The 13,640-nt window shown below is 41.7% G+C and overlaps 1 protein-coding gene across 1 annotated transcript in view; it reads left to right on the plus strand.

Annotated features, from left to right (window-relative positions):
- Positions 1–13,640, plus strand: part of CLHC1 (clathrin heavy chain linker domain containing 1) — a 37,678-nt gene that overhangs the window by 8,629 nt on the left and 15,409 nt on the right. Inside the window, exons 4-9 of the mRNA XM_063301421.1 lie at positions 369–502; positions 1,423–1,624; positions 8,846–8,964; positions 11,398–11,485; positions 12,829–12,935; positions 13,355–13,529. Of these exons, the coding sequence (XP_063157491.1) occupies positions 369–502; positions 1,423–1,624; positions 8,846–8,964; positions 11,398–11,485; positions 12,829–12,935; positions 13,355–13,529 (825 nt within the window). The remainder of the gene's footprint in view (positions 1–368; positions 503–1,422; positions 1,625–8,845; positions 8,965–11,397; positions 11,486–12,828; positions 12,936–13,354; positions 13,530–13,640) is intronic.

The following is a 13,640-nucleotide window of genomic DNA, read 5'->3' on the forward strand; positions in this document are numbered from 1 at the left end:
TCCATCTTGCTCTAAAAGCTTAGAGTATGGTAACAGTATAGTAATCTTCCCCATTGGCCGTGCTAGCTGGGGAATTATGGAAGATGAAGCAACAAGCTTTGCTTTCATTTCTTTTAACTGAAGCCTTTATCCTATCAGCCTATGTCCCCTCCATCTTCATTCATTCAACTTTGTCCCCAAACTGCCAGTAAAGTTACACAAAGCTAAGTAACTCCCTTTAATAGTATAAAATTTTTAAGGGTATACTTAAATCTCAAGCATCCCAAAGGCCTTTTATAAGTCCTCTTCAATTTTTGAAGTTATATGCAATTGCCTACAGCAGATGAGACAGCATTATGTAATGTAATATTTGAATTGCTTGTTTTTAGAGTGAAAAGAATTGAGAAGAATTCTGCAAGAACTGAGAATCTGATAGAGAAAATAAAAAGTTTAAGGTTAACACTCTCAGTAAAAGAAGATTTAACCACAACCAAGAAGATTAATCCTGCTAAGAAAATTCCAGGTAAGATGTAGCTGTTTGTAATACAAAAGTCAATTTTTTCTCACATCAGGAGCATGAATCAGCTTCTGTATTATATTGCAGCATTAATATCCAAGATTGTTTTGAATAATTTTATGTTCTCTACTACATTCCAAATGTTAGCTGAGCCAAGATTGAGGGCCAAACCAAAATGGAGAGAAAGACAGATGATCCCCTTTCTATCTAGATTTTTTTTAATGGATGATTACTCTGGGCAAAACTGTCATTAACTATCAAATGCAATATATAAAGATTATATTTAGAGGCGGTTTGGTCTAGTGGTTAAGGCACCAGGCTAGAAACCAGAAGACTGTGAGTTCTAGTCCCACCTTAGGCATGAAAGCTGTCTGGGTGACCTTGGGCCAGTCACTCTCTCAGTCCAACTCACCTCACAGGGTTGTTGTTGTGGGGAAAATAGGAGGAAGAAGGAGTGTTGGGTATGTTCGCTGCCTTGAGTTATTTGTAAAAATAATAAAGGTGGGATAGAAAATAAATAAGGATTGATTTGTACTTGATATCATATGGCTATACAGATCTCTTTTTTTCTAAGTCGGAATATTGACTAATTTGCCTATCTGTTGTCTATTCTAGTTGGCAGCAGGCTTTAAAGACAAGGGCAGAGAGAGCTGAGTCCCAAACCTCTACCCCTGGAATATTTTTAGTTGGAGATACCAGGATTTGAAAATGAATCTGTAATGCAAAGCATGCATTCTACTTCTGAATTATGGCTTCTTTCCAGTTATTCATTCCAAAAAAGCAGACCTCTGGGTTGACTTTAAAATTGGATTATAATAACTGTGTTTTTTCATTGTAACATAATTTGTACAGTTTGAATTTATAGACAATTAACATGCTCATTGATAGAAATTCATAGGAACTTTGCTCTTCCTTTTTTTGAACAGGTCTTAACTTGAAAGACTCCCTTGATATAGATGTCCTTTCTAACCACCTAGCCCATCTACAAAAGAGGTTGAAGGAGCTGAAAGAAGACATGTTGATAAAATACATTCCCATAGAAAACACAGCCAATGTTGAGGAGGACATGAAATGTGCTCTTCATAAGCGAAATATGGCTGAAAAAGAGAATGAGAGTCTGAAGTTTTGGTATAATGGTCCCTTTTACAATATGCATTTACTTTTTCTTAAAGAAATTCAGGGTATCTTCTCTTTTTTCCTTCATTCCTTGAATAGTGGGAATAGCTATAATAACTTTGTCCCCTTTACTTTCATCAGATTAGAGCAATGGCTTAGAATAGATCTTGGAATTGTAATTTCTAGAATTTTGTGTTCTGTCCCAGCATCTGTGGTTAGATTAGCACCAACAGAAAGCCCAACAACCCTCAACTGGAACATAGCAGTCATTAACAGGTTTAATGGGGGGACTCAATGCGTAGAAGAAATATTAACTCCAGGCATTTGGGTCAGGAGGTCAGGTGAGCTCTGGTGTTGTTTCTGTATTTCTCTGTGTTTCTCAAAGAATGGGGTTGTTGTTTTATCCTTGGGTGCCAGGAGTTGTATGCCATGGTTTTTGCATTTCAGTCATTGTTTTCCATCCAAAGTCACCATTGTGAGATGGGTGGCTATATATTGTAACGGTTGCCTAATCCCAAATACTCAGTCTCACAAGCTCGGGCTTAAAGATAACTGATTTATTAAAGGAATAGTATGCAAATACAGAGAAAGCTGAGAATAAGCAAAAGCGCGCCAAATACAAACTTAAAAGCCTTGCCTGTGAGCAAGTTCCGCCCCATCCCTCGTCAGGACGCTCCCCCTCCCAGGTGCTAGAAGCCGTTAGACGCGCCTGGGAAAGTAACCTTGAGCAGGAGCGCAAACCCAAACATACATTCCAAGCCCTCAAAACAACGGAGGGCGAAGGAATGGAAAAACCCCAGGTGAAGGAACACGGAACAGAAGAGGACATGTGAAACGTTACAATGTTAACAGCACATTGAAATGAGAACATGACATATTGCCCCTCCAAAAACAAACTATGGAGCAGGTTTGTCAGGATAGGCAGAGTGGAATTGGGCTACCAGACGAGGGGAGAACACGTCTGGAGCAGCAACCCATTCAGGATGAGGGAAATGTTTCCAGCGGACGAGGTACTGTAAAGAGGAGCGCTGGCGTCGGGAGTCGAGGATGGATGTCACCTCGAAGTGTTGCTGGTTGTCGATCATGAGTGGAGGTGGTGGAATGGGTTGTGGATGCCAGCAGTCCGACGATAGGCAGGGCTTGAGTAAACTACAATGGAAAACAGGATGTAAACGTTTAAGGTTGTGAGGCAAATCAAGTTTAAACGTAACAGGGTTGAGTTGAGCGATAATTGAAAAAGGTCCGACAAATTTAGGGCCAAGTTTCTTAGAGGGTTGTGGGGATTTGATAAACTTAGTTGATAAGTAGACTTTATCCCCGACAGCAAAGGATGGTTCTGGGGAACGCTTTGCATCGGCATGGCGTTTATAAGTAGCCTGGGCATGGAGGAGAGCTAGTTGAATATTAGACCATGAGTCCTTGAGAGAGTCCGCCCAGTCAGTAAGGGAGGCTGGCAGCGGTTGTGGATGGGGAAGTTCAGGAATAGGAACAAAGTCACGTCCAAAAACTGTTTTAAAAGGAACTTGACCAGTGGTTTGATGAACGGCATTGTTGTAAGCGACCTCAGCAAATGGGAGTAGGTCGACCCAATTGTCCTGCTGGTAGTTAACAAAAGCCCTGAGGTATTGTTCCAGTGTAGAATTAACCGCCTCTGTAGATCCGTCCGTTTCCGGATGCCACGCGGTGGAAAGTGACTGTTTGGTACCCAAAAGTTTTAAAAATGCGCACCAGAATTGTGACGTAAATTGTGTGCCTCTGTCACTCACCAAACGGGCGGGGATACCGTGGAGGCGGTACACGTGGGTGAGGAAGAGGCGTGCCAGCTGTTGTGCCGTGGGGATAGAAGCGCATGGGATAAAGTGGGCTTGTTTGGAGAAAAAGTCTTTGACCACCCAAATGACAGTTTTGCGTTGACTAGGGGGTAGATCAACGATAAAGTCCATGGAAATGTCCTGCCAGGGGACAGATGGGGTGGCAACGGGTTGAAGGAGACCTTGGGGTTTGCCTGGTTTGCGCTTTATCGCGGCACATACAGGGCACGCAGTAACATATGCCTTCAGGTCTTTGAGTAAAGTTGGCCACCAGAATTGCCGGCGAACAAGGTGCAGAGTTTTTACGTAGCCAAAATGTCCAGCTAGCTTGTCATCGTGGCAGCGCTGGAGTATGGTTTTTCGCATCGCATCGGGTACATAGAGGCGATCGTTGTGCCAGGCAAGATCGTCAGTGAAGGTTAAACTGTTTCTATTGGTTTGTAACCAAGTATCTGTTTTAAGGTGGAAAAGCAACTGTTGTTGCAAATCGGAGGGAATTGACAAGCGCGGTGAGCGGCTGGAAGGCAGAGCGGCTGGAGGTTGCGTTGATTGCGCTCGGGTCTGGCTGCGAGTCACCGCTGCCAAACTTAATTGTTTGTCGGTCCAGATGGTGCCTTGGACCGTTGGCCCTGGGCCAGCATCTTGGGGTCTGCGGGAGAGTGCATCAGCTAAAAAGTTTTTCTTGCCTGGTATAAATTTAAGGGTGAAGTCGAAGCGGCTGAAAAACTCAGCCCAGCGCAGCTGTTTGGGACTGAGTTTGCGACTGGTGCTTAGAGCTTCCAGGTTTTTATGGTCAGTCCAGACTTCAAAAGGGTTTGAAGTGCCTTCTAATAGGTGTCGCCATGTTTCTAAAGCTGTTTTTACAGCAAAAGCCTCTTTTTCCCAAACGTGCCATCTCCTCTCAGTTTCAGTGAATTTGCGAGAGAGGTAGGCACAGGGTTTTAATGCGCCAGAGTGGTCCGATTGTAACAAAATTGCTCCTATGGAAAAATCAGAAGCATCGACTTGTACAACGAAGGGTTTAGAGGGGTTTGGATGCTGTAAAATTGGTTCTGTGGTAAAGATTTGTTTGAGCGCTTCGAACGCTTGCTGACAGGCAAGAGTCCATTTAAGGAGCGCGCCTGGGTTCTTTGAACGTCGCGTATCCCCCTGTCCTTTAGTTTTTAACAGTTCAGTAAGGGGGAGGGCAATTTCAGCAAAATTTTGGGCGAATGCCCGATAAAAATTAGCGAACCCAAGGAAACTTTGTAATTGTCTCCTGGTACGGGGAGGCTCCCATGCCACAATAGCTTCTACTTTTGCAGGGTCCATTTCAATGCCCTGAGCTGAAATTCGATAGCCTAGGTAATCAATTTGTGACTGATGAAATGCACATTTTGACAGTTTTGCGTACAACTCTGCTTTTTTCAATTTAGCCAGTACCTGACGCACCAAGTGGATATGTTCTGATATGGTTTCAGTATAAATCAATACATCATCCAAGTATACCAGTACCCCCTTAAATAAGTGGTCATGCAAGACCTCATTGATTAGTTGCATAAAGACCCCAGGTGCTCCGGATAACCCAAAGGGTAAGACTTTGTATTGGAAAGCCCCAAGAGGACAGTTAAATGCTGTTTTCCATTCATCCCCTTCCCTTATGCGAATCCGAAAATAGGCTTCTCTCAAATCGAGTTTTGAGAAAATTTTGCCCCTGGCCAGATGTGATAACATATCTTTGATCAGGGGCAAAGGATATTTATTTAATATTGAGACCGCATTGAGCCCGCGGAAATCGGTACAAAGCCTTAATGACCCATCCTTTTTTGGCCTGAATAGGACAGGGGCTCCTACCGGGGAATTAGCAGGCTCGATGAAACCCCTAGCCAGGTTTTTGTCAATGAACTCCCTTAGCGTAGTGAGCTCTTTGGGAGACATGGGGTATATTTTTGGGTGAGGCAATTTTACGTTTGGTAAAAATTCAATGGCACAGTCCGTTTTTCGGTGGGGTGGCAAGCGATCTGCTTCTTTTTCCCCAAATACCTCAGCAAAATCCTGATACTGATTGGGTAGTCCCTCAAGAGGTTGAAGCGTTTGCACAGTAGTATACGCTACCCCTCCCCCCTCCATGTCTTCCAGTAGGTCTTTTTCGGGTACTTTGTAAAATCCATCTGCAAAAGTCACAGTTCTATGCAGCCAGTTGATAAAAGGGTTTTGTTGCACAAACCAAGGCATCCCCAAGATTACTAGAGGACCCCCCACTGGAGCTACCACAAATGGCAGCTTTTCCTGATGGGAGCCCATCTGCAAGGCGACCAGTCTCGTGGAATGATTGACTGCTTTCCCTCCCGCCATAGTTCCATCCAATTGGGTGAAGATCATAGGTCTTGGCAAAGGGAACGTGGGCAGTTCCAGAGCCGCTACGACATCAGGGTGCATAAGGGAACGGGAGCAACCCGAATCTAGCATGGCCCAAACTTCCACAGTTTTGGTTTTTGAGCTCAGTTTAACTTTAACAGTCAGTGTGGGGAAATTTCCACTCACCGAATCGTGGTTATGCCCGGTTTCTTCCACCTGCCCTAGGGCGCCCTTCAGGGCAGGTGGTAGGCTTTTCCCGCCGGCTGCTCGAATTGCAACTCTTCTTCCTCTTCTCCGAAGGGTAGTTCTGGGGGGTCCAGTTCAGCGATGGCTGCTTTCAGTTTTCGCGGTGGAGCAGGAGCAGGCGTCTTTACCGTAGGTTTCGTCTGTCGTTCCTCTGGACGGCGCCTCGGGCACGACGTGGCTCGATGCCCTTCTTTCCCACATCTCAGGCACTGACCTTTGGAGAACCGTCGTTCCCTTTCCTCTTCCCAGGTCTTCAGTTTGGGGCGGCTGGCAAGTCCAGATGTGCGCGCTCCTCTAGCAAGACGCGTTTGTCTAAGCTCTTTGGTATGGGCATAGGTTTGTAGGGCATTTTCTGCGCTGCCCACCAACTGAATCCACCCATATAGCGTTTTGGGATCATCTCTTCCTAGTGCCCAGCGAAGGATTTCGGGTTCTAGCCCCTGTTTGAACATTTCAATTATTGTTGGCTCCGACCAGTCTTCCACTTTTCCTGCCAAAGCTTTAAATTCCAACGCATAATTGGCAACTGAGAGGGACCCTTGGTAGAGTTTCCGCAGGTCATTTTTAGCTGTTTCTTGGGCTAGAGGGTCTTCGAAATGCTGTTTAAGTGCCCACAAAAAGTCATCGAAGTCCTCTAACTCAGTTGCCTCTGCCTGGCATAGTTGCACATACCAATCAGCTGCCCTTCCTCTCAGCTTGTTGGCAATGAAATTGATCTTGCCATGTTCTGACCGAAAGTTCCGGCCCCAATCTTCTATATAATGCTTGGCATTAGTGATAAAGAAGGAGAGCGTTGTGGGATCCCCATCGAATTTCACTCCAAATGGTGGGAAGTTCCTTGCCGGCTCAGCTGGCTGTGGCGGTTCCGCGAATGTCAGCGTACGCCGAGCCCCCATGGGTGGTCGATCCCTAGGAGGTCTTGCCTCTCGCCCACCCCCTTGACGGGCTGATCGAGTCTTGCTTCTCCCCCTGGTTGATAAGGTACTATGCCTGGGGTACTGGGACGGCTCTTCCTCCCAATCCTCCGGGGTGGGCTCTGCCTCTCTGGGTAGATCCTTAAGGATTGTCACTATTAAATCCATTTTATCCTCTAATGCCCTCATACGAGCTGGAGTGACCAGCTCTTCCGGGGGTTGGTTGGTTACCACCACCCTCGGTGACAAGGGGACTTCGGGCTCCCAGGACAATTGTGGAGACCCCCTCCCCGGTGCTCTTTCCATAACGGTTCTATGTTCACTCCTGAGGCTCTCCTGCATGGATATCAGCAGCTCATCTAATTGGATATCCCGCAACTCCCGACGTGCTGCTCTTTGCGCTCTCGAGGTTAGCGCTGGCCGGATTCTGGCCGCCTCCCGCTCCTCCTCGCTTCCATCACTTGCGCGAAGCTGAGGTTCTGTCATCGCTAGCGTTCCCTCTTATCCAACGATTGGATGGGGCTAGCGGAAAATGGATGAAATGATTCTCAGCTTTATGTAACGGTTGCCTAATCCCAAATACTCAGTCTCACAAGCTCGGGCTTAAAGATAACTGATTTATTAAAGGAATAGTATGCAAATACAGAGAAAGCTGAGAATAAGCAAAAGCGCGCCAAATACAAACTTAAAAGCCTTGCCTGTGAGCAAGTTCCGCCCCATCCCTCGTCAGGGCGCTCCCCCTCCCAGGTGCTAGAAGCCGTTAGACGCGCCTGGGAAAGTAACCTTGAGCAGGAGCGCAAACCCAAACATACATTCCAAGCCCTCAAAACAACGGAGGGCGAAGGAATGGAAAAACCCCGGGTGAAGGAACACGGAACAGAAGAGGACATGTGAAACGTTACAATGTTAACAGCACATTGAAATGAGAACATGACATATATTTTTTTTTCCTAATGCCTCTATCCAATAAACTTCAACTAGTTGTTTCATAATAATCTATTATTATATTGTAAATTGTTATTACGCCTTTTAATAGGGCCAGGAAGTCCCAGGAATTATTTATATAAATAATTCCTGGGACTTCCTGGGACTATTAAAGGGCATTATTTATTTATTTATTTAAATTTATATCACTGCCTATCTCCCCCAATAGGGGAGATAGATAATAGATTATTATGAAACAACCAGTTGAAGTTTATTGGATAGAGGCATTAGGAAATATCACCACATGAAATGAAAAAGCCATTGTCAGTCAGAATAACTAGTAGTTGGTTGAATGGACCAATGATATGATGTAATATTAATAAAATTTATAATTAAAAATAAATTTAGTATGTGTAGTATAAGGGCTTGTTCATGTATTATGTCATAAATGTATGTTCCACTAAAATATCAGAATAGGCCTGCTGAATCAGGCCAAGGCCCATTTTAGTCCAGCATTTTGTTTTTCACAGTTGCCAACCAAATGTCCCTGGGATGTTTGCAAGCAGAAGATGAGGTATATTTTTTTCCTGCCATTGTTTTCCTTTAACTGAATTTGGAGGCATGGTGCCCCCAAGCTGGAGTTAACATTAACCCATCTAATACAAATATAAGTGAATACAGAATAGCAAGGGACTTTCTCATAATATGCATATGAAACCTGTTTTTAGCATGCAGATTTGCCAATGTAGGAAATGCTTCAATTCAGTTAATATGCTTTGCAGTTGTATACAATAAATTATTAATAATTGCAGTGTAGTTATGTATGAATATATTACATGCCACTTGACAAATCTAGACATTGGGAAAATTCTTTTTCTCAGGAGACTTGTCCTGTGTTTTATACAAAGTAATAATATGTGGGAAGGACAAGCCTTGGAGGATTCAAACTACAGAGTGATATTAATGTAGCCACATTTCAACCAATATTCTGTTCTTTATAGTTTTTATCGGCTAACAATGTTTGCAAGTGTGATCACTCTCTGGGAGAATTCAGACAGGAACTTTGACACTCTGCAGCAGCTTATCACTCAGATGATAGAAAATGAGAAACTTACAGAAGGTAAAATATATATTCATAGTTCAACTTATAACAATAAATCAACAAAGAAAGCATGTTTGTGGTGTGTGCTGTAAGTCAGCATGTCTCTGTTAAGCTGCAAAAACACTCTGTGCCATTTATTTGCACAAATAGGACTTATATTGTCTTTATCTTTCTTCACTGGGCTTTCTGCTCTATATCTACCGTATATTGTGAGAACTGCATTGGTTGCCGATAGGTTTCTGGATGCCGTTCATAAAGTGCTAATTATAACCTACAAAGCCATTTATGGCTCATGTAGGTCCTTGTTACCTGTGGGACTACCTTTTCCTTTTTTAAAAAAATAATTGTATTAAACCTTTTAATAAACATAGTAACAACTAATACAAACTAAACTAAAAGAAAAAAGAATAAAAGAATAAAAGAAAAGTGCAGAAAAAAGAAAGAAGAAAAGTAAAAGAAAAAAGAAAAAGACAATAAAGACAATAATAAAGAAGTGGCTTCCAACCTTCATCACACTGAAATATACACAATCCAGAAATCATCATCTTTTCAATCCTAGTTCAGCAAAAAGTCCATTAGGAGTTACCAGAAATATCAAACCAATAGTTTATCTCTGGGCAAATAGTCCAACTTTATATTCCTTCTTTTTGTTCTGCACAATCTTGGCCTTTAAATCATTCCTGTGGCATTGCAGGATTTGATCTTTCATCACTCTTTGGTATTTAAAAGAAGTCCTCAAAGCTTTCGCCAGCCTACTTCGTAAACCCCATAAAGAGGCATCATCCAGAATTTCTTGTCGAAGCTGTTCCATATCCAGATCCTTTTCTTCCGATAAAGAGGCATCATCCAGATTTTCTTATCACAGCTGTTCCATGTCCAGATCCTTTTCTTGATTTATGTTTTGTATTTCCATTTTAGTAATCTCAATTTTGTTATCTTCCATGCCTTCAAACTCTATAATGTCTATGTCAGGTAAAAGTTTTTTAAAAATTTTCTCATCGTCTTCTAAGGGTTTATCAATTGAAATCTATATCCTTTCTGAGATATTACTTTTTAATATTTCAGTCCATGTATTCCAGTCCAAAAACTCCTTAATATTAGAAAAAGTTATAGCTGGCTTAGCCGTTTTAACTCCTTTCCGCTTGGTCCTTTGGTTCCCTCTAGTGTCCATTTGCAACCTTCATAAAGTTTCAGTTCCTAATATGGGTTTAGTTCCATTTCAGTGGTTTCCCATGAGTATATTATTTAATTATATACTTGATTTTCAAGTCTTACAGCAAAAATAACCAATATTCCAAATCTCACTAGTCTCCCAATCTGTTTAAAACTTTCCTTAAATCAAAATCCATTTTCCCCGCTTTTTGCCAATTGTATATTATTTTAAAACTTTATTTAATTTTTTTTTAATCCAAAGAAGAAGATACAACTCACCAGGTGTCAAATTAAGCTCACTGTTTTGAAGGTCTCTAATATTCCTAAAGTAGTTAAATTGAACATTTCCAAAAGTGATTAGAAAGTGAGTTCAATTGGCTTTATGTCCTTATGAAATGCTCTGCCGCTGCTGAGAGCAAAGGTGTCTTTTTCCTCAGCTCCTGGCGCTCAAACCCACGGGAGACCACTGTTTTACAGTCTCCTTGCGAGTTGCTGCCATTCAGAGCTCACGTGTATAATCTCCCAATCTCTCCTTGTCCGGAGAAATTCGAAGGACTGGTCTACTCAACAGTCTTTCATTCTACACAGTGGTCGTCACCGCCACTTGTTCGCAGAGACGTCTTCAGCCAGCCATGACTCACACTGGAAGCCTGGGACTGTCTTCTCCTAAAAGGATTTGCCCACCCTGTGCATTCTAACCAAGGAAGTTTGCTTCTGATTCCCTCTCTTCAAGAAATCAAAGGAAAGTGAGTGTGGATGCAGGCCTTCTCTGTGGCCATTCCAGCCTTATGAAATACTCTCAGCTTAGCATGGTTCCCACCCTTTTACCTTTCAGGACAAGTGAAGATCCTCTTCCACCAAGCCTTTGAAATGTAGGTAGTTGGTTATTATACCATTTGGTGCCTATATTTTATTATATGGTTTTACATTAAATTTCTTGACTTGATGTTGCACAATTTGTTTATATACTTGATTGCTGTGAACCACCCTATAATTGGGATAGCATACAAATGCTGTGAAACTGAATTCTCAGATTCTCCCTACGCTACTTCCTGGACTTGCTTCCTTTTCTATTACACTATTTCTTCCTTGTCCTAGATTTATCAGCAGGGTAAAGAGAGCTCCAGGGGCTACAGCAAGGCCTTTGAAGTGTAGGCCACAGTTTGAAGTGATGAAAAGAAGTGTGTTTCTACTGCAGATGTGCTCCTTGCACAGTTCCTGATTTGGCTAATATGTATTCTGTTTTGTTTTCTAAGTGTGTAAAATATTAACCTCCTATGGATGGATCTGACCTTTCAGATTCAGTTGCTTCTAGTGTCTCAAGTGTATTTGAACATGATCCTGCTAAAAGCAAAGAAGCAGAAGATCTGATTGAATATATTGAAAGGTAAGTTAACCCAGCTTGCTGGGGAAGGTGACGACTGGGGAAGGCCATGGCAAACCACCCCACTCTATAGTCTGCCAAGAAAACGTTGCGAAAGCGGCGTCCCCCCAGAGGGTCAGACATGACTTGGTGCTTGCACAGGGGACCTTTCACTCACAAGTTAACAAGAGAGTCTTCTGATCTCCTTGTTGTCTCTTTATTTAGGCAAATGAAATTGCTTAACATGTCAAGCACACTAAGTCTGTGCATTGAAAATTATGTGAAAAAGTGCTTTGTGCAAATGCAACATTTCTCTGTTTTTCATTAAAGTAACCTGTCCTTTTTTCATGCTTTTATACAAGCATGAAAGAAGATGTGGCTGCTTAAGAAATTGCTTCATCAGAGTTAAAGTCATTCTTAGAGCAGCCACATTTTTTATAAGACTCATACAGAAGTCTGAAAAAAAGCAGTCTACTTTAATGTAGAGCAAAGATGTTGCACTTACTCAAAGCGTGAAGCATTTCTTCAAATAATTTGTGAAGCACACATAATCCTAATATTTTCCCATTCCCTGTCTCCTAGCACATTGGATGCACTCAATGAAAGCACAGTGCAATATAGTAATATAGTGAGGAATAGGAAGTGAAAACAGAGATACAAACTTATTATGAGACCTGCAGCACAAAGTACTGAGTAGGAAGATAAAATCTTGCCCAGCCAAAAAATTCCAGTGAAAAATGTTGTCTTCTTCTTGACAAAACAAAACAAAGGAGATGTTTGGAACAAAGACCATCAGACTGTTCCCTTTTATTAGGCCAATGCAAAATGAAACTGCTGCTACTTTTCCTACTTAATAATGAAGAAAAAAATTTTGGGAACCAAATAATAGCATTAGATATTTGTCCAGTACTGGACAGAACAACATGAAGATATATGCTGCTGCCCTAGAGATCTTATATTTATTGTTGGACTGATAAGATATCAGTAGAGGACAAAATCAGGGATTGATGTCACTAGTGAAAAGTTACCTAGGCAGGGAGAGAGAAGGGTGATATGAAGCTAGAGATATTTTTGGCAAGGATTTATTCTGGAAAAACAGAACTTGAAAAAGTAATGAAACTTGAAGGATGATTCATCTGTTCCAATGGGGAAGTTTTCACAAAGTTGAAACATGCATTTTTAACTCCTTTCACTTCTCAACTTTTGGGCACAAGGGCAGGGTACCAAGTAACCTTACATATTATTTAACTTCATTTAGATTGCCCTTCTTTAGCTCAGCTAGCTAGTGCACTCACTTTGACAATAATAAAGTGGTTTTGCATCCACTGTCCATCACTTACAGTGTTACGTTCTTTGAACTGTGCTAGGTTCAATGAACTGTTTTCCCGTTGTCAGTATGAGGCCGCAGCAACATATGCAGCAAACTGTCCTAGAGGAATCCTCCGCAATGAAGAAACCTTGGAGAAATTTAAGGGTATGGAGCCTCAGATACAATCTTCCTCTTTTATATATAGTTAAGAGTAAACCACATTCAAAAGTATACATGTTTTTGGAGAATTCTTTGGCTTTGTGATTATAAAGGAACCAGAGATTTATATTTTAATTAGTTTCTATTTATGTGATTACTGTCATACTGAATGTGAATTAATTGCAGTTGATAGTCAAATAATAGTATTGATCCTTCCATCCATAATTCCTAGTTTCCCACCTATCTACAGTTCTTTCCAAAACTTTTCAAATTATGTAAAGAAATATATGCTCATTTTCTTAATTTATAGAATTCTGAGTTCAGATCCTCCTTTGATGGAAGATCTGAGCTTGAGAAAGGTTGCTGGTATAGAAAACAAACTGCAGCAAGCAGATGCTTTAAAAAATGTTGCTTTTTCCCTTCAGCTGTTGGTCATATTAAAGGGAAGATCCTCCCTCTGCTTTTGTACTGTAATGCACTCATAACTACAAGCACTGCTTTTAAGAAGTTTCTTCCTGCAAATTTGACAACTGAAGCCATCAAATGTGCCTTAGCTGAGAAACGATTAGACCTGGTGATGCATTGGGTCACTTTGCACACGTAAGTAGTCATTTGGAATCCTAGCTCATTAGCAAAATACATACATTACATATAAGAAGTCCATGGTTCATTCTTTGGGAACTCCAGATAAATAAAACAAATGTTCAAGAA

Source organism: Candoia aspera, chromosome 1 (genome assembly GCF_035149785.1).
Source record: "Candoia aspera isolate rCanAsp1 chromosome 1, rCanAsp1.hap2, whole genome shotgun sequence".
NCBI classification, from domain to species: Eukaryota; Metazoa; Chordata; class Lepidosauria; order Squamata; family Boidae; genus Candoia; species Candoia aspera.